Here is a 20,431-nt window from a genome sequence, read left to right on the forward strand (position 1 = left end):
TAATTGTAACTTAGAGACAATAGCTGTTGTTGTTGTTAAGAATACACATACAGAAATGAGACATAACAAACATAAAAATAACGCACAACGAAAAACTGTCTACGCAAAAGACCTGATGATTTTCATGTCCGAGCGACTTGTTTCTATCTACCTTGTTTACTGTGCATGTGTGCTTTGCATCTGAGTGTATGTGTACAATATATATTGTTTATCACTATGGTCTCGCTCTGTATTGTAAATGATCCAAGCAGATGTAACAACCTGAGAGGTGTTTAATCTACCGTCCATTCAATTTAGGGGCATAATAAATCTGGCAAATTATAATGTACTCGAAAAACAAATTGGAATTTGATGTTAAATTGGCATTAATATGGTGTATATATATATATATATATATATATATATATATAGAAACGGCAGTTGCTGGCCGCTGCCACTACGTCGAGGCTTTTTGGCGGTGCTGGCTGGGTGAAGCCAGTGCATCGGCCAGTAATAGAACGTACAAAGGAAGGAAAATGTGTAAATTTACAACGCAAAAATCTTGTCACTGCGATGCGTTTGACAACAAATGTACACTGTTCTCGCGGACGTTTGTCTCACCATCTTGTGGGAGTTCACTCGGCTGTTCAGGAGTCCGGCAACAGATTTTCACAACAAGGTTAGGCTGAGATACTCTGCCACTGCAGACTCTATATTTACAATCGCAGCAGTACCCAAACGTAGCAGTCCTCACGGATCGTTCCACACGATATCCACTTTGATCAAGAAAGTAGTGATTCTATAGTTGTGTTTAATCCCTTATTCACTTGTAGCGAAGGGACTTATTTAGAGGAAACAGGAAAAAGGTGACCCACTCATGCTAGAAGTACAGTTTCCTCAAGAGATAGCAGAAAATACTTTGGTGTCCCTGCCATTTGCTGCCGGAATCCCTGAATAGCAAATGATACGTAATTCCTACTGCTTCTTCTGTTTGCCTTTTTTCGCTCTCACGATCCTTCCACATATCTACATGAAAGAATCCACTACGCTATCGAAGTATTTTACCATTTTCATAGCCATAATTGATGTTATCGTAATAATAATTTTTGCATCATTCATTGTGCACGGGAGGTGCGATCGTAAATACATTTTTTGTTGTTGTCGCTGCTGCGGTTGTTGTTGATCATTGTTGTTGATTTTCGCCGTTCACACACACGGAGTTCTATCATAATCGATATCATTTTGCCCTTTCTTCTTCTTGTTGCTATTGCTATCATTGTTAGAATTGTTGTTGAGTAGGCATTGTTTACTGCAGGCATTATCCGATACGCCGACAAATACACACTTGAATTCATGCTTAACTTAAACAATGAGCGTTGCTTTGTGCGACACCGATAAAGGGTTTCTTTGTGTCAACGCCATCTGTGCGATAACTTCTCTGCTACAGTTCATTGATCAACTTAAACTTCTCTCGCCTTATTCCGCTTTCCTTCTCTAAACCCAACACTTCCGGCGTGAAAGAAAATACATAATACAAATGGAATTACAAAAGCATTTTCGTCCTTCAATCGTAATCATTCTTGGCTTTAGTACGCCACTTGCTAATCCCATCATCACCATATTCATCTTCTTCACCATCTGCATCTGTCACTTCACTCGTGTGATTGGCGTAATGTTCTGTGGTCACCATTGATACATAATAATAATAATGTAATGCGCTATACGTGGAGCTAAGTGCTCTTCGCTTAGGGTTTGTTTATCTTCTTATTATATTTACTGTTGTTATTAGTTGTTTAGGGTTGTGATTGACCGATCAGTAATTTTTCCGCGCACACGCAACCACACATACACAGAGGCATCAGTTCACAATTTGTATAATACAATGGTGTTCGATACTATCGACATCTTTGTTCTACTCAATCAACGTTACAGGTCTGCTCTATGTGCTCAATTTAATTCAACGGTCACTCGTTCAATAGATCATTTTACAACACAACGGAATTGTAATTCCAGTCATTTTCTCCCTCATCGACTTCATCAAGTCATTGCACCGTCGCTTCATCATGTCCATTATACACATCACCTTTATTGATTATTATTATTATAATTACTATGATAATAATAATAATAATAATTAATACTTAGTACTATTACAGAATTACTGTCTGTACGTGTTGGAATATGGACACGACGTTATGCATCGTTGACCCCTCGAACCCCCTTCCCATCTCCCAGCCCAGCCCACGAATCAATCAACCAGTCAGTCATGCGCAATGGAAAGCAGGAGAAATATCGAGCAAAACGGTCTCTTTCATTAATCTGGATGTACGACGAAGATGGAATACGTGCAATTGAATTAATGTTAGTAATAACGTAGTTTTGATTGAAGCTCATCAGATGAGAAATCATAATCAATCCACCGCTGTGCTTCCGTCTCCTTCGATGAATGATGCTTGCGGATGATGAGAAGCTTTAAGCTTAAAGAAGTCAGTAGTAGCGTATTATAGCAATAGTCGTCGTGAAGGAGGCGAGTCAGTCAATTAATGCAATGCGATCTATGCACGCGAACGAATGCGGTGTCATTTGTGGGTTTGCGAGGAAGAGTCTTTTCTTCGTTCTTCAGAGCAGTGGCTGTTGTGACAGTAGTTTCGAAAAATTCGTACTTATTTAGTGGTCCTTTCCGTCGGGCGGCCCGTTCTGTTGGGCGTAGATGTCAGCCAGTTTCTGGAACCGAGGGCCCCAGCCGTTCAAGTAATCAAAGTCCTGCTCCTGGTCGTCAGTTCCTGCAGGGGTGCAAAGAAAGCAGAGTTAGAAGCAAGATGCGTAAATGAACATTTAAAGGTAAATAGGAATCCGTAAGCGACGTTCTAGCGTGGTATTGATGGCAGCTTCGTTGCTAGGCTTTTATTTGGTCATTGGTCTTAACTTTTGCTTCTAAACACGTTACTTGACATTAGCTATTGGTGTTCTGTATATTTCTCCAATATTCGGCAAATAAAACCTCTTTTTTGATAATTTGATTTTTTAACAATATTCTTATTATTATCAGTCAATGTGTAACACTCGGATATACACAGGTATATGAAATCAAAACAAATAATAATAATTGCAATAAGAATCATAAAATAACATCGTATCCGCAACCAAACTATCCATGAAAAAAAACATTTACCAGTGGAGTTTAGAGAGCTGAGCGAACCAGCAGTTGATCCACTTCCCTCGTACGCATACGTGCGTACGTCATCGAAGGGCGGTGCGTTCGGATCGTTGTCTACTTTGTCTAAGTGCTCAGAGATGAAGTCGCACACGTCGGACAAAGGACCCTCTTTCAGCGGTGCCAGCAGGCCCGCTTTCGGCCCTCCGAGCTTCTTAAGTGTACCGTTATGCATGAGGCCGGGCTGCATAAGCATGCCTCCATTTAGTCCGTTCAGTCCGTTCATACCATTCATACCAGCCATATGACCATTGGGTTCGATAGGAATCCTCAGTGGCGTAATATCATAGGCATTCATATCGTCCTCACCGCCACCCTCGTCGTCGTACGAGATGATATTCTCGCGAATGTCATCTTCACACGGGCCGCCACCGAACTTTTGGTCCGGACGGCGTGACCGGGTGTACGCCACAATCACCAGTACCAAAACTGTAACAGATCATTGTTTCGCATATATTCGAGAATAACAGCCGTGTCAGAAGATGAACGAAGGTCAAGAGTGTCATCTATCTGCCGAAATGCACATTTGCTCAAGTATGTATCATTGTAGATTATTATACCTTCGTGCATGCACAGTCATGCAAGCGATGTTCATGTGGGAGAAAACCTTGGTTCGAAATTGGCTACTATAGGAAGTACACTGCGTTAGATTAGGAACTCAGCTATGCAACCCGAAGACGAAAACCAGCATACATTTTACAATCATGTATAATTTTGCATTAACAACAATAATAACAACATCACTAACGAAAACAACGGGCTACGTTAGTGAGATACGTATCGGTATTAATTACTTTCTCAATAATAGTAATGCTACTCACTAAGGATATTAAGCAGGCAGACAAGGATAGCCGCTAGTGCGGCCATACTGAGACGCATAATTTTTTCTTGACGCAGGGCTCCGCAGAGCTCGCCACCGAATCCATCGGGGCAAAGACAGTAGAATCCTTCGCCGTTACGGCGGTTGACACAGGTTCCGCCATTGAGACATGGCTCTGCCAAGCACTCGTCCAGGTCGGTGCAGTTCTTGCCATCTTCTGTGATAGCGAAGCCAGGTGAGCAGCGACATTCGTGTAGCATCCACAAATCGACACAAATAAATGGTCGCGGGCAGGAGATTCCATGGCAGGGATTGTTCGATGGGCATCCGTCAATCAGATTGCGGAATTCTAGTACTGCGGCACTTTCTGAACCACTCTCCATAGGCAAGGATCGGCCGTCGATTCGAATATCGTTCATACAACCCTCCTGGAAGTCGTTATCTACAACCGTGACACCCGGTCCAACGTATTGCACATCGCCCCCGGCGAGTACCTGCTGCTTTTCGACAGCCAACAGCTGATGGGGCGAATTGAAGTCGAGCAGCTCATTGAAGCGTTTTCCCCAACCGCCATCAAGAGCGATTGAGGCGATAGCCCCAAATCGGAGCACCTTCACGGTGTGCCACTGGCCATCATTAACCGACACGTACGGGAGCCATAATTCCTTCTCATCGGTATTTCGATGACGGTCAAGGTTGAACCGGAAGCGAAGTTTCTTATCGCGAATTTCCAGGATCGCATACTCCCGGCCATGTTTACTGCTCAGTCGCAGAAGTTCACCGTTTTTCTGCCGAGTACGGAACTGCATTTGGACGTCAGTGCGGAATGGATGGGGGTCAAATGATAAAGCATACTTGATGTATGAAGATTGCTGGAACATCTTCGAGCTTGTCTCGCGGTCGCAGTTCGGACCGTAATAGCCAGGCTCACAGATGCACTCTGCGCCACGATATGATCCCTCACAGTGTCTAAAATCGTTCAAAAAGGCAAAAACGTATGTATGAATACTTTGCTCTTGAGTTTAGTAGGCAGCTATTTGGTTCTTACCCTGCTACAAAGTAAAAAAAACTTTCCAAATGAAAGCTTTTTAATATTAAACTATACTATAACAACATAAAATAGGTCACCCTAAATAAAAGATCGAATACAATTTAACAGGTGAAGAAATTCTTACCCATGGCCGCAGTTATGGGCGTGACCCGATTCAGCGCAAGTTGTTTCTGCTGGAGGACATCCAGGTACCGAATTGAAGCTGCTTCCTGGACTAGCCAGGTCGTACATCTCGCTGTTGTGCACAACATTCTTTATGCATCCATTAAAGCCTTCGACCATATTAGGCCGATAGGCCCAATCGTACGCCTGCGATAGCTCTTTGGTAACGTGTACGCCACCGAGTTGCAGCGGGCTGTTAACGTTTAGAAATTCGTTGAATGGTGGGATCGGATTGTCGAGTGTGGTCACGTTTTCACATCGGCTGCGATCTCCGCCATTGGCATCAAGGTATCGACTCTGCATACAGTGATTCAGCGTGATTCTAGCCGTTTGTCGATCCCAATATAAATCGATGCGCTGCCATCGCCCGTCGACAATTTTGTCTTCCGGTGTTACGGTCAATTCGACGGTGCCGGAGCCGAAATCTAACAGCAGTCGAGGTTTACCCTCGACCAGTTCGAGGCTAACGAAATCCTGCACTATTAGCTCATCGGAATCGGGCATAGCGATTGGTCCGTTGTACAGCACCAGACCATTTTCAGACGTCGTCATGAACTCTAGTGACAGGTGACTGCTCTCGCACTGCTGAAGCGGTGGGAACCAAGCGAAGCCTTTCCCATTAAAAAAGCGAGTCGTCTGTTGGCACTGAGGGCCGTAAAACCCTGGCGGACATTTACACTGAATGCCTGTATGAGTATCGAAACAGCGCCCTCCATTGAAGCATGGGTATGGTTTGCTGCGACATGTTCGTTCTCGTTGACTTTCAGCGGAATAGTCTCGGGCTAGACATTCACAGACAGCCCTTACAAACGCATTGACTCCGACAAACGAAGTCCGGTTGGCGTTTACCATAACTGGGTTTTTCTCCACAATCAGCTCGTTGCTACAGCTTCCTTCGCAGTTCACGTTCTCGTAGAGACATTCGTCGATGCCAACCTGCGTAATGTTCACTCCCACCTTACGTTCGATTAGCTGGCGGTTGAGCGCTACCAGGCCATTTAGCATTGAGGCCTTATAGTAAGGGGAGCCGTGGGCTGCGAAGCGTACATCGGTAATTGGTGGCCTCGCCTGTTTCAAAATGACCGAGAATATATCGACATTTTCTGACTTCGTCTTAACCAGTTCGGAGATGATATCTCGGAATTCTTCCATCTTTGATTTGACTTGTTTCTGTTGCTTCCAGTCCCACACGCGGATGAAATCTTCGTCGGTTATTCCAGCAATACGGATTGATCCCGAATTATGGATAGCCTCTTCCGGAATTTCTTTAACAGTAACCGTAACGTTAGCTGTCGCTTCTTGCGTGTGCATACGATCGTAAACCAGAAACTTGAGTTCGTATACGCCACCACCCGTCACGTTTTTCATCGTGATCATACCAGTATCGGTGTCAAGCTCGAAGTTTTCGTGCTCCTTATTGTTCTCCCAGAAGAAGGTCTTATCGGGCAGGTCCCAGTCATCAAGATCCTCGACGTGCACTCGACCGATCTTAGTTGGCGGATTCTCGCCTTTAAAGTTGTACACAAAAATGTTCTTAGAACCGGGATGCATGCGATTATCGTTGCTGTCGCCAATGATGACAGTTAGCGTGGATGTCCCTGTCAGGCTGGGACTGCCAGAGTCCTTTATCAAGATAGGGACAAGGTACTCCTTTTGCACCTCACGATCAAACTGCTCCTTTGAATGTACCACTGCCATACCATCGCCATTAGCTCCGGTTGGATCGTGCTCTACGCGGAACAGCTCCTTGATATAGTCTGGTGCATTAGGGTCCATGCGGAATGTGAAAGGGGGCCCGTTGTTTTTTGATCGGTCATCGTCGTCGGTGGCAAGGATCTCTTGAACTTTCATGGGTGGTGCTCGCTCCGGGATCACAGGCCTATAGTCATACTGGAATCTTGGTGGATTGTCGTTGATGTCAGATACGACCACTGTAAGTGTGGCAGTCGCCGTCCTCGCAGGAGTTCCATCATCAATGGCTAAAATTTTCACTTGGTGTCGAGGAGTCTCTTCACGATCGAGTGGCCGCTGGATTTTGACCACACCGCTACTCGAGATAGTAAACTGTCTCCGCTTATCAGAGCTCCTGTCAATCTGATAGCTAACTTTTGATTTGCCTCCTTGATCGGCATCGGTTGCCCGGAAAGTAGCCAGACTCGAACCAATGGTAGAGTTTTCGGGCACGGACACCTCGATGTTGGGCTTTTCGAACTCAGGCCGGTTGTCATTAATATCCCTTAACCTCACACGTACCTTAGCGTAGTCTAGATGGTAAGGGTCCGCACTTTCTCCTCCGTTGTCACTCACTTGTATTGTTACATTGAAGCCGTACCTCTGCTGGAGATCTTCGAAATCCAGGGGCTGAAATCAAGATAACAATATTAATAGAGGATAACTGTTACGGATCACTCCAGTCTCCGATTACAAATACGTTGCTGTAATAACTATTTATCTTTGCACAAAACGGCACACGCGCCCTCAGTTACGACTGGTGGCAAGATGTTTTATTTACCTTGGCAATTTTGAGCGAACCGGTTCCGTCGGAGTTTGTGACCATGGTGAAACGGTCTGCTCCAAATGAGCTATCGATGACTTTATACGAGAATCTGTTCGTCTCGAGCAGGTCTCCGTCGTTGACAGAAACCACCAAGATGGGCGCTTCCGGAATGTTGTCCGCCTCCGTCTCGTCCACCTCGACATACCATTCCTTCTTGGTGAACTCTGGTGGCATATCATTAATATCCTTGATCTTGATGGTGGCGGTACCCGTGCCTTTGAGACCACCACCGTCAACCGCCACTACCTGCAATGCAATGACGTCGGACGGAACACGTAATCGAAGGTCACGTGAAGGATCAATTATCTTGACTATCTCGTTGACCACAATTGAAGCGCTAACCTAATTCAACGGGATACTTTTAGTGGCACCTAGTCAGTCATTCACCCGAGATGGTTGGAGATCCGCCATGTTATACAACGCTTTCAGTCGACAGCGCGTACAATCGATTAAAGAGTTGAAATGTGTCCTGTTTTCGTGTCCGATGAATACTATCGTCAAAGGTCGAACAGATGTTTTACCTCGTTAGCAGTAAATTCGATTCGTGTAAAACTTAACACAGATATTAGACCTGTTCAAATATCTGATAGATGTTCGAGTTAGTTTAGAACAGATGTTTACAGATGAAAACAGTAGTGGAATAGTACCTCAACTGTGAAGACCATAAGCAGGTGTTCATAAAACTGAGCCGACTAAAATTCGGCATATTTCGAAATTAGATTAGCTAATCAGATAAAACGCATGGGTACACTAACGGCTCAATGGCATCTTTGTAGAGCTCTGTTCTGAGAATGAGATCCTGCTTTACTGCAAGACGCCGATGTCATGTCGTCACAATAAAACAAGCCGACTGTGTCTGTAATTTTTAGCACGTTAGATGGTCCGTGGTATAAGAGACACAAAAAGTATCTTCGACCAGCTGAAGTGCCTAACATATCAGTTGTATTGCCACTTCTGCACGTTGAACGCACACATCGAAAATCTAAGCGACTGTACTGCGCGTTCGCAATGTATAGGCACTTCGACATACCTTGATGGTGTACTCGGGATTTGTTTCCCGGTCTAGACAGCAGACTGCTGTCGAGATGACGCCCGTCTCCTCGTCAATGGCGAAAATGAGCTCGCCATTTTCATTCACCTGGTTTTGTTCGATCGAGTACGTAAGTTTCGCGTTAGCGCCCTCCATCGGGTCATCATAATCCGTGGCTGTCATCGTCATGACAGTCATACCCGCTGTGCCATTCTCCGTCACATTGCCAGTGTACACGGCCGCCGGGAAGAACGGTGCGTTATCGTTGATGTCTGTTGATTGATTTAAAAAAAAACGAAACAAAGCGAAGATGCCCAAACAATGAGTATCACTGGTGGTTTATTATCCATGTTACTCGACCGTAACTAGAAGTCATAATGCGTTTTAGGGTTCATACGCCCGCTAAGCCAGCGATTTAGAGTAACTCGAGAGTTCTAATTTGAAGCTAGCGAAAAACTATATGGCATACCTTGCCCCAACCGCAGATCTGTCTACTACTACTTCCGATACTCACCCTTCAGATTAACAAGCACGTCAGCAAATCCTACCAAACCATTACCGCCCTCGTCTTCCGCAAACACAGTGAATCTCCATTGGGAGCGGCCCTGAGGTAAGTCCCTATCTAAGGGTTTTAGTACGTAAATCTCTCCGGTTGTCTGGTTAATAGCGAACTTGTTATTTTCGGCGTCGGTATTATCCACGCCCTGGCCGGTTAGGAAGTACACAATATCCGACTCTCGGTCTCGGTCACCATCCGTTGCTGTAACCTAATGAGCGAATGAGCGGAAAGTGTAGCCCGCGGAGATCATCGATATCACATTAAACAAGTGCAAAAAAAGCGATTATAACATTGGCCGCTGATTCGGTCTTGTAACTAGAGCGTGGCTAGATTTTCCAGAAGCAAAACGTCGGAGCTAAACTCTCCTCCTCATAAAAAGGTATGGAGAAGACGTGAATAAAAACAATATGGCGACTGCTACTACATTGAGCAGGTGATTAAGAGCAAGCTAGGTAAAAGTTCACCACGTGTGGCCTTTTTTTTCGGTGCTATGGCATCGAACGAAGAAGTCATTTCAAGATCATAGATATGACGTTTAACCTTATTAAATAACGATCTGCAACAAAGTGTAAATTTTTCTACATTCGTCGTCCTTCAATGTGTTCCTCAATGGGCAATCTATGCTTTTAGCCATAGTGCCCTCATTATACCCATCTTATTTATACTTTTGCAAGTTCAGTCTATACTAACTTACCTTAAATTCTAACACACATGTACTCAATAAACATCCGTCACTTTTGTTCGTGCCTTCAAAAACATCCCAGTCAACAACTGGCAAAAAATGATAGATATACATAATTATAATGTCACTAATGTTGCGAATCAGAACTAATCAAAATTATTTTCTAGAACCTAACAAACCATAAACGTTAACTTTCAAAATAACAAAAGCATTAAAAGGCCAATTATAACATATAAGCGTGAAGAGTTTTAGCAGCGACAAGTGAATCACCGATATTTAGTTACTTATAACTCCGTTCGCCATTAACTGTCAGAAGACTACCGCAGAGTTCAGGAACAGAAGAGTAAATAAAACATACGTCTAAAAAACAAAAAATACCTGAAGAATCTTTTTAGGCAGCCCTCTATCGTCTTCCTCAGGGATAGTGGCTTCATATGAGCCCCGCTCAAATTTGGGCGGGAGGTCGTTGATGTCCTTAATCTTGATGTGGACAGTCGCATTGTTCTCGGACAATGTATCAGATGCAGTCAGAGTGAGGTTATACTGTAACCGAAGAACGAACAAGCAAGGCAAGCGGCATGGGCCATGAAACAAAACATTGCTGAACACCGCAACAACCATCGTAACCGACTCACCGTGAGAATTTTTTGCGGTAGATTTCGATCGTTTTCTTCAGTGATCTGTGCCTCGTACGTTGGTCGGTCAAAAATTGGAGCGTTGTCGTTAACGTCTTTGACGCGTATAAGAACTGTTGTATGATTCTCGTTTAGATTGTCGGAGGCGACCAGCCGAAGCCGATACTGTTATTGACAATGAGGTCAGTGATAAAAACAATAAACACAATGCGCCGAATTCCGACAATGAAATGTAAATTGGCCGAAATGGCAGATAAACGGAAACGGAAACGTATCACGTCGACAACAACGACACCAGATCGGTAAAAGACGCGTAGGTGATGACAAGGCACACGATGACGATCAAATGAGGGCATCAGTCCCAGAGCAGCGTGTAAATATTAATCAGTTCAATAATAGGGGTGTACAAATGGTCAGTTATCCGTTTTCATGTTGTCATAACCATTCTTATGATTATCACAAAATATATATATAAGGAAAATGTTAATGAAACGAGAATTGGCCATAATCATAGAGTATACGTTATTTTTATTATATCACAAGTCGTGACACGTTCTTAAGGTGTTCGGAGAAAAGCTGACCTCTTTTCTGGTCTCATAGTCAAGTGGTCCAGCCACATAAATCGCGCCAGTCTCGTTCTTAACCGCAAATGCCCCTCCAATATTTCCTTGAGTAATTTCGTAGCGAATACGGGAAGCTGTAAAGAGCAACAGCACGCGTTGGGAATATATCGACGAGTTAGCCATTCGGTAACAATGAAAGAATTACGATCTTCTACTGCTGAATGAGATAAGTCTGTTTTCTCGATTTTTGTTCCATGTGTATTTAAGTAAACAATAGCTTTAAACACAACAAAATAAAGCTAACAACAGTTTCTCCATATAGCATACTATAATCATACATCCCTATTCTCGTACTTTGCACAGGCTACGGCCTCTTCATAATCGGACGTGGACTATTTTCTAGTTTTGTCCTTAACGTTAATAATGAGTAGAACGAAAAGCAAAATTAAAAGGTGAAAAATACTCATCTAGAGACACTTACAGGGTCGAGCCTCTACAAAACGGGTAAACAACAGTCAGTGTATCCTGCATAGAATAAACAAACTATTTTTTGGCTCCCTTTCTGCGTTCCTGATTTCCAAACTCACTACACATCCGCTGCCGTAAAATTTTATCTCGCTGCGATTCGTGTCTCCGTGCCATCGCGCAGGTACGAAATCATGTAAAGTTAATGAAAGCAGCGACATATAACGCGCTGATGGCACTTTTCCTCATTAGAGTAGATTCCGTCGGCGCTTTTCTGAGCCCCCGCTAGTCCTTCGTAGAACCCTCGCCTTCCCATTCCCCGGAGTCTGTAGTAGCTCCACTGTTCTGCCACTTCCCTACCATAGGGCAACAGCCTTTCACGAGGACGGTAAAACACAATTTTTTTGGGACTTGCCTTCCTTTTCTGCAATATATGCGGCAGCTACGTCCAACTATTTTCAGGGCTGTTGTGGGTTTTCCCTCAAGACTCATGATGCTCGCAAAAGGTGCTGGCCTGAAGAGGCAAAAAGAAGGGAATAGATAACTAAGAAGCAAAAGAAAGAACGTTCACGAGAGCTATTGCAGCTGCGTTTGCTTACTCAGCCTCTTGGTTCGGTATCCTCTTCTACTCTAAAGAGCGTAGTTTCTGCACGCAGGCCAGTTGGCCTGGTCGGTTTTACCTCGCTCTGCCTGAGTCGTTGATGAGCGATGCTGAGGTAGCCTATGTGATGATACGATGACACTGCTATTTCGCTTTGCCATTTTACGTCATTCTATCTAATTTCAGATGTACGCATTAGGTGGTGCCGGCGAAAGACTACGGCTGGCTTCTGGTTTGCCAAATTTCTGTCTTCTTCTCACGATTTCGCCCATCTCCATCATCCGTTCTCCTGCCACACTTTGCAGCGTTTCTTCCACGCTAAGATTACTGTTGGTAGTGGGAGTAATGATAAAAAGAGTCGCCGGGAATGCGAGCTAATCCCGCAATGTGGCCGGGCGGCGAAAGTCAAAAAAGCAACGATAAGATGGGGTAATTTAGAGCCATCCGCAAACAATGCAGGGAATACTAGAAATGTCTGATTGCATATCCAATTAAACACGGTCAGCGGGTTTATTTTTTTCGTCGCACAAAAAAAAATTGATCTCGCCTGCCTCGACGACAAACCCCGTCGACATGAGCAGACTTACTAAAAACAGAAGTCTCGAAAGTACAGAAAGAAATGCTAGGAAAAAAGGTGCATGAGATGACGTGAGATATCTATTAAATATGGGGAAGATTTACTTCAACGATTTAGCCCTTTCTATTTTTCGTTTTTAATCTCTTGAGCTTTTGAAAAGTTGGCAATGGCAGAACGAGCATTGAAAGCAATATTCCTGGAAGACGAGAAACACTGCTCATAATTTTGCGTTTATCCACAGACAATGCGCAATAACTGAATAAAACACACGAGGAGTTAACGAAGCCCATCCATTAGGCATAATGTGAAGAAACGTTATCCAGAAACAAGCTTACTACAAACTCTGCCTATTGCTCGAAACAGTCACGATCAGACCTTCAGTCTTAGGTGCTGTTATTCGAAACAAACAAACCTATAGGCAAAAAGGCTAAATTAAAATACTCACATTCATCTTTATCTTTGGCAGTAACGGTGATCACTGTGTGTTGCACATCCTCGTCTTCATTGACCTCCGCTTCGTACAGACCTTGTGAGAAGTAGGGCGGATTGTCGTTCTTGTCTCCAATGCCGATCCGGATATATTTTGTTACAGAATTTGGCGAGTTGCCACGTATATGCGGCCGTGCTGAGGGTGCACCGTCCTCCGCGCGGACCTGGATAGCATACGCCAGCTTCTCCTCGCGGTCGAATTCAACCTTGGTGTAAATATCGCCAGTCTCCCGATCAATCGTAAAATACTTATCACCTTGATCCTTGGACTCTATCGCGTAGTACACCTTGTTGTTAGGGTATGTGCCATCCTTGTCCACGGCTTGCACTTGGGTAACTTTCGTGCCTGGAGGCATGCCCTCGAGCACCGTTTCCTGTTCACGCTCAATGAACAACGGAATCTCATCGTTGACGTCCTCTAAAACGATGTAAACTGTTGCCTCACTGGCTAGTTGTTGAATTCCGTTGTTTTCAACACGTATCGTCAGGTTGTATTGCTGTATCTTTTCGTAGTCAAGAGGATAATTGACGAAGAGTTCGGCCCATGTGTGGCCGCCGTCGTTTCGCTGATTCAGATAGAACGTATCCTTCTTGTTTGTTTGCTCGGTGCTACCTTTCATAAGCGTGTAGAATACGTCCGGATTATCGGGAATACCTGACCGAGCCTTAATCGAGATGACCTTCGAACCTACTTCAAGGTTCTCTTTGATGAAGATTGGGCCGTAGACAGGCTGGTCCCAGATCGGCGGATTGTTAGCGCGATCAACCACGTCAATAACAACCTCGACCGTGGCCGAATGCTGTGGAGTACCCTTATCGGTGGCGATCGCACGCAAGTGATACGAGTCCCGGTCAAGCGGTTTCTTCAGCTGGATCCATCCGCTCTCGGGATTAATATTGAAATAATTCAGGTCAGTCGGGTCGTACGGCGCTGTTAGATTGTAGATAATAACGCCATTCAAATCGGCATCCTCGTCACTCGCGGACACCCTCAATATCGGGTTGCCTATCTGCGTGTCCTGTTTAACGTTCTCGCGATACTCTTGCCGGTCGAATAGCGGTGGATTGTCGTTGACGTCGGTGATTTCCACTTTAAATGAGCACACACCCTCAAGTGGAGGGCTGCCACGATCAGTGGCTTTTACCGTGACCGACACAAACCGTCCGTCGTCACCTTCCCGGTCAAACACTTTGTTCGTACGAATCTCTCCGGTAACTTCGTCAACACTGAATTTCGTGCCTTTCTGGTTTGGCTGCTGGACCATCGAGTATCGGACCTGGCCGTTATGACCTTTATCGTTGTCCTTGGCGCGGACGCGGATCACCGATGTGCCACTCTGGGCACCTTCCTCAACTTTCGGTGCGTAACTGCCACAGTCCTCGAAGACGGGCTTGTTATCGTTGACATCTGTGATGAAAACGACAACTAAAGCGGTAGAAGTATGCGGTGTGAGAGCCCCATTCTTACAGCACGCTCCATCGTCGCGTGCCGTCACGTTCAACTCGTACTTGTCCCTGTGAACGATATATCGCAATGAATGCGGCAACGGCACAGAAAATAAAAACACGGATAGTTCACTTGAAGAAATTTCACAGAACATAATTTAACTGCTATACGAAGGCAAGCTGATGGCATGTAAAAGCACAAAAAATACCAGATAAAACGAGATAAATACGAAACAAACGGAAGAAAAGTGCGAGCGGAACTCGTATAAAACATCATGCAATCTAATACGACGTAGAAACGAAGAATCGCAAACCAACGGAAAATACACATGAGCTATGCTTAAACAGTTTGATCGTAAGTTAAAGCAAACGAGAACATCATTGATAACGTATAGAGATAGCTAGCTATCATGGAAACATGCGTTACCACAGAAGGGTAATATATGCGCAAGATCTCACTGTTCTCTAATCATTCTTGACGCGACTAGGTGTTTACACATATGTACTTAGTATATACATGCAAACCTTGTATTGCATGGTTAGGTACCTCTTAAGGGCTTTTGCGGTTGTGCGAATAGGCTTAACGAGAGCATTAAATGCCTTAAGAGAATTAACTGTGGTCTTAAACTAGAAATACGAAAAAAAATGCGTTTTTAACAATTAATTATGCCACATAACTGAGAGTCAAAGTGCGAAAGTTGCCTGGTTTCTCGAGCTCTATTTAATAGACACAAAACTATATTTTTAAATAACTCGATTTTTCACAATGAGATTAAATATGTTGATTTTTTAGGGAAATTTTAAAAATTTCTGTGATGAATATGGTATTATTACATTCTTGCTTTGTTTACCGTGCATTAGTATTTACATGAAAATAAATGTAGGTCACTTTCTTCTTAAAACTGAAAAATGGTCGTAAAGAGTAACGGATAGGGCCTAGCGTTATGAAGGCTTAATTGCACTGAAGTTACAAAATGAAACATTTGTTGCAAGGTCACAGAATGACAAAAACACGATACTGACTGTTACTCTATTTTTCAGCAATGGAAATCTTGTTCTCTTTCATCTAGTCAAGCCTAAGCGCAGAAAACCACAGATATCGTTAGGGGCCCAATTGAGAACCGCTACCACCTTATTTACATACACAGTTACTCATCAATAAATATCGGATTAATAATAATAATAATGGGCCGTAAGGATAATATGAGAGTTTTTCCAGACAGAGTCGTCGTAACCAACGTGTCGAGAACATAGGGCGCAAGCAAAAACAAAGAAATTGTTTGCTTACCTGTCGAGATTGATCTTTCCGGTGTCAATCAAACGGATCACTCCGGTTCGTTCTTCAATCTGGAACATACCGCTAGTCGTTCCAGAGTTTACGAAGCCAAATAGAACATTATCGCCGTCTTTGTCCGACGCAACCACCGTTGTCACTAGGGTACCTGTGTTGTCACAGAAGCAGAAATACAAAACAGGTGGTAACGGAATACTGCTATTAGAGTTACCTCGGAGGCATCTCTTAAAATGCATTCACGTTTCTACTCCAAGTGCAATGCATTCTTAGGGTGTAAAGATGCAAAATATTGCCGCGAGAGGGTGCCATCATTTTACTCATATATGTACATAGGATCATTATGGACTCATTTTTCAACCTACTTTAAATCTACGATGAGGCTCAAAGGAAGAACTCATGAGAACTGAAATCGCCAAAGACTCGCACCGCATCTCCCGCTTATTGTGCCAGATTCGTTTCGGCAGTTAGCTGGTACTATTTTCGAAGTTTCCACGCTAAGTTTTATAACATTTACTACACCTCGCGTTCTGCGGGGAGAAATCGAAAATAACCTAGCGAGAAACAACCCTATATATGAAAGCTGCTTTCATTTGCTTCTATTAGAACAGTTAAAAGGCCGTATAACGGTAGCGTCGCAATAGGTCAGCGGAGCAACGACATTCCGAAACGCAACAATAAGCACGCTACCACCACGAGCAGCAGCAATGATGGTGTTATAGCATTGATTTCGTCGGTGCCACCAAAAAAACCGTTTCCCCTTTCTGAAAAATATGTTGCTTCTGTTGTTTATCCTGTTTTTAGCACCGTAATACGTTCTCTCTTCTTCACCGTAATACGAGGGAACGACCCGATATTATATAGTTGTGAGCATGCTGTCTCCTGTCTATACATGCATGAACGTGTCCGCGATATTATTTTGGCTATCCTGTCATCTATTCCGAGACAGAAGCCCGGTTAACAGAGAAAGGTCAAGGCTGAAAGCGGTAAGGAAGGGGGTATGCTATGTAGTAAACACCCTATGGACATTTTTTCTCCAGTTAACACGTCGAATACGGAAGACAAACGGTGCAAACGCCAACCTTCCCTCAGCAGCCAGTTAACCGAGTACTAACCATGAAGCATTCAAGCCTCGAAGTTCTACCGGGGGGACATCTTTCATCGCTCGTGTGGCCTTCATCAGTTCCCTCACTATATATTTCCAACACTCATCGACCGCGTTGAGTGTGAACAGGGCGTGCATGAACCATTTCTCGTCCCTACCTCCCTTACCCTCACACACTTAACCCTGATGTTATTTACAATGCTTTTAAGCCTGTTTACTTAGAAACACCGCAGACAGACAGTATAAAGAAAGACGCGTGCTAGCAGTCGTTAGAGGAGAGGTATACGATATCTAATGATCGCCCCGGCCGCCGCTACCAATGTCATCGCGGCCGGTGTTGGCATCTTCATCGTTTACTCCATGTTCCACCTACCCGTCGTTTGCAGTTCACTACATTGTCACGTTGCAGTTAAAAACTAAGCTATTAGTAGCTCGCTCACTAGGAGCTGAGTAGGAACCCGCGATATTTATTAGCATTGAGTCTCGTTGAATGCTTTTAATATATCACTATCATAGTTATTGCTGCACCGGTACTATTGCCACTGCAATATACGTATATCGTTGTCTTTCATCACACTTACAGCAAAACGAAAGAGAGAATTATGTCAGCGCAAGATAACGTTGACATCAACACCACCATCAACGTTTGATCATCACCATCATTGTCTTCTCTGCCAGTCGTTAAAGTCCCCTCACTATAAACCTCTGTGTTCTATATACTAGCTTCACTCCCCATCTCATCCAGTGCAGGTGCATCCTGAACTTTTCCTTGTCATAAAAATAGGTCTAAAGGGTCGTCTCGACTTCGTTCCTTAAGCATTCGTTCAACTTTCCTGCAATCCGTTCCTTGTCGTTGTGTAAGGAAAGGAAAAGACCTTTGATATACAGAGAATAGGCTGTATGGCAAACGGAGAGGGGTAAAGAAAGGAGAGCAGATAAGAACCTTTCCTTGCTTTATAGATGAATCGACCCTCCCATCGTATGCCAAGGGGGAAAAAGGCTCGGCTTGCAGTGACCGACGAACTTCACCGCTTCGTCGTTCCAGAACAAATGGCAGAGACTTGGGCCCGTTTGGGCTGGCTTTTGGAAAACGGTCCTTCTGTGTTGGCCCCCCGCGAGACTTGTGATAAAAAAAAACAGCTGGAATAGCGGACACTACCGTCTGTGAGACCAAAACACGGGAACGGCGGGCCAAAACGGAACTAGTGTGTATTAGAACGAGCGGGGTCCAAAACCAGCCGCTATGGCGGTTGGCGAACAGCAGGCGTGAAGATAGAGCGGAATCGTATGCGGAAACTCTAGCGATGAACGGTTGCAGGCTTTCAGCACGGAAATGCAGCAGCCGAAAATGATTAGGGAAAAATCTGTATCGTTTCGCCCTGTATTCGATTTTGCTATACTGTAAATATTATAATACTATATAATCGCTCGTGCCATCCGTGCCGTTTATCTGCTTGCCCTACTGAAAAGAAACGAGAGATGCGACGTCAAAAAAGTCATAAAGGGGGTACAATCGATAGGGAATATCTCGCCGTTAGCTCAGATCCAACGTCGCCGCCAACAACACGTTACAACTACGTGTATTACATAGACCTTCGATGCTTTCAAACTGCACAACGGATTACAACGTTTAACAAATTCAGTGATTTCCTGAGAGAACTACGTCAATATACGTTGAGAGCACGACGTATTTTCTATTTTTTAGTAGACGTGCATGTAAATAAATAGTTGTATTCCTTAAATATTGGCCGATGCAATGGTCAAATAAACCAACATGGGGCCTACGATAACAGTGTTCTCAACGGTGGGAACAGCATGCACTCTACTGGTACTGGTGCTATCTGACTGTATCGCCATGTATAAGTAGCATAAAAGTAAATCTCAGTTAGAAAAAGTCAGTCGATGATCGTTAAAGGAGAGTTAAAAAAGCGACCATGTAATGCTGAACGTTCGTTGTTAAAGCTATATATAATTACTTAGGCACAGATCCTATCTAATGTTTCGAAATGCTTTACTTTCTTTTTTAACCCAAGATAATATCAATTTGAGTGGAGTCCTTATACTATTCCAGTGTTCTACTCATCGGAGGTGCATTTTTTTCTGTGTCTATATTTCTGCGTCTTTTTTCCTGCTCGACTACAGAACTTTGTTTGACGGATCGCTTGTTTTGACCGTCACTTCGTCGATGCAGAATCAATTGCTTACCAGGTCCTGCGTTTTCATCGACGTTTGGCGTGTACACATCTTGCGAGAATTTCGGCGCCTCGTCATTTTTGTTCTCCGTATAGATTCGCACAGTCGCCGTCCCGGTAAGTGGTGGTTCGCCGCGATCGGTCGCCTTGACTGTCAGGACATACGTGTTATTCACGTCCGCGTCGAGCCGCTTATTCGAGTAGATGTTCCCTTTCGAGTCAATAGTGAAGTCCTCTTTGTCTAGTGAATACGTGATTTCTGCATTTCGACCCGTGTCCATATCAGTTGCCTTCACCTGCAGGATCGACGTGCCGACTGACACGTCTTCATCGATATTGTGCGCCTGGTAATCCGGCAACTCGAAGCGAGGAGCATTGTCATTCACGTCGGTCACCTTAATAACGAGCTCGACCGAAGTAGAAAAACCGCCGGAATCTTCGGTGGCGGTAACCACAAGCGAATAACTCTTCGGCTGACGGAGGTCTTCGTAGTCCAGCTCCTTGGCCAGCTTTACGATACCAGATGTTGGGCCAATGTTAAATGTGCCTGCGCCTTTACCTTGTGCCCTTAGCGTATAACGGATCTCGCGGTCAGCAAATGACTTAGCCTTTACCTCAATGATGCTGTAAGCAGAAAATGGAGTAGTGTGCTTCATGTCAGTATACTTAACTAACCAAAGACATGGAACACTTGTTAGATGGACAATACATGGTAAATGACATTGAATATCGTTACAGATATTCTCTCTACTTATTGACATAACATTCTATATATAAATTCTCATAAAATGTATAAATAATATAAATTCTCTTCCTTGGACGTTTATACCGCATGAACCGTTTTATATATACGTTGAAAGTTGATAATATATATATGTATATAAGCAACTTGGTTAAACGATATCAATGGCATTAAGTTGTCGAGGCAAAACGGTTGTCTAGGCTCTGCTCTTTAATTTAAAAAAAAAAAAAGAAATTTGAAGTTCAATCAAGAAATTCGTGCTATTATGTGA

At 43.9% G+C, this 20,431-nt stretch overlaps 1 protein-coding gene across 1 annotated transcript in view; it reads right to left on the minus strand.

The window, feature by feature from the left end:
• Nucleotides 1-1,227: 1,227 nt before the first annotated feature.
• CadN (neural cadherin) overlaps nucleotides 1,228-20,431 on the minus strand; it is a 137,230-nt gene continuing 118,026 nt past the window's right edge. Inside the window, exons 5-16 of the mRNA XM_022841256.2 lie at nucleotides 19,432-20,042; nucleotides 16,119-16,272; nucleotides 13,341-14,899; nucleotides 11,271-11,386; nucleotides 10,433-10,597; nucleotides 9,328-9,580; nucleotides 8,814-9,085; nucleotides 7,739-8,029; nucleotides 5,189-7,587; nucleotides 4,015-4,982; nucleotides 3,152-3,622; nucleotides 1,228-2,762 (exon numbers count right to left, since the gene is read on the minus strand). Of these exons, the coding sequence (XP_022696991.1) occupies nucleotides 2,647-2,762; nucleotides 3,152-3,622; nucleotides 4,015-4,982; nucleotides 5,189-7,587; nucleotides 7,739-8,029; nucleotides 8,814-9,085; nucleotides 9,328-9,580; nucleotides 10,433-10,597; nucleotides 11,271-11,386; nucleotides 13,341-14,899; nucleotides 16,119-16,272; nucleotides 19,432-20,042 (7,375 nt within the window). The 3' untranslated portion in view covers nucleotides 1,228-2,646. The remainder of the gene's footprint in view (nucleotides 2,763-3,151; nucleotides 3,623-4,014; nucleotides 4,983-5,188; nucleotides 7,588-7,738; nucleotides 8,030-8,813; nucleotides 9,086-9,327; nucleotides 9,581-10,432; nucleotides 10,598-11,270; nucleotides 11,387-13,340; nucleotides 14,900-16,118; nucleotides 16,273-19,431; nucleotides 20,043-20,431) is intronic.

The sequence above is a fragment of the Varroa jacobsoni genome, unplaced genomic scaffold (genome assembly GCF_002532875.2).
Source record: "Varroa jacobsoni isolate VJ856 unplaced genomic scaffold, vjacob_1.0 scaffold_919, whole genome shotgun sequence".
Taxonomy (NCBI): Eukaryota; Metazoa; Arthropoda; class Arachnida; order Mesostigmata; family Varroidae; genus Varroa; species Varroa jacobsoni.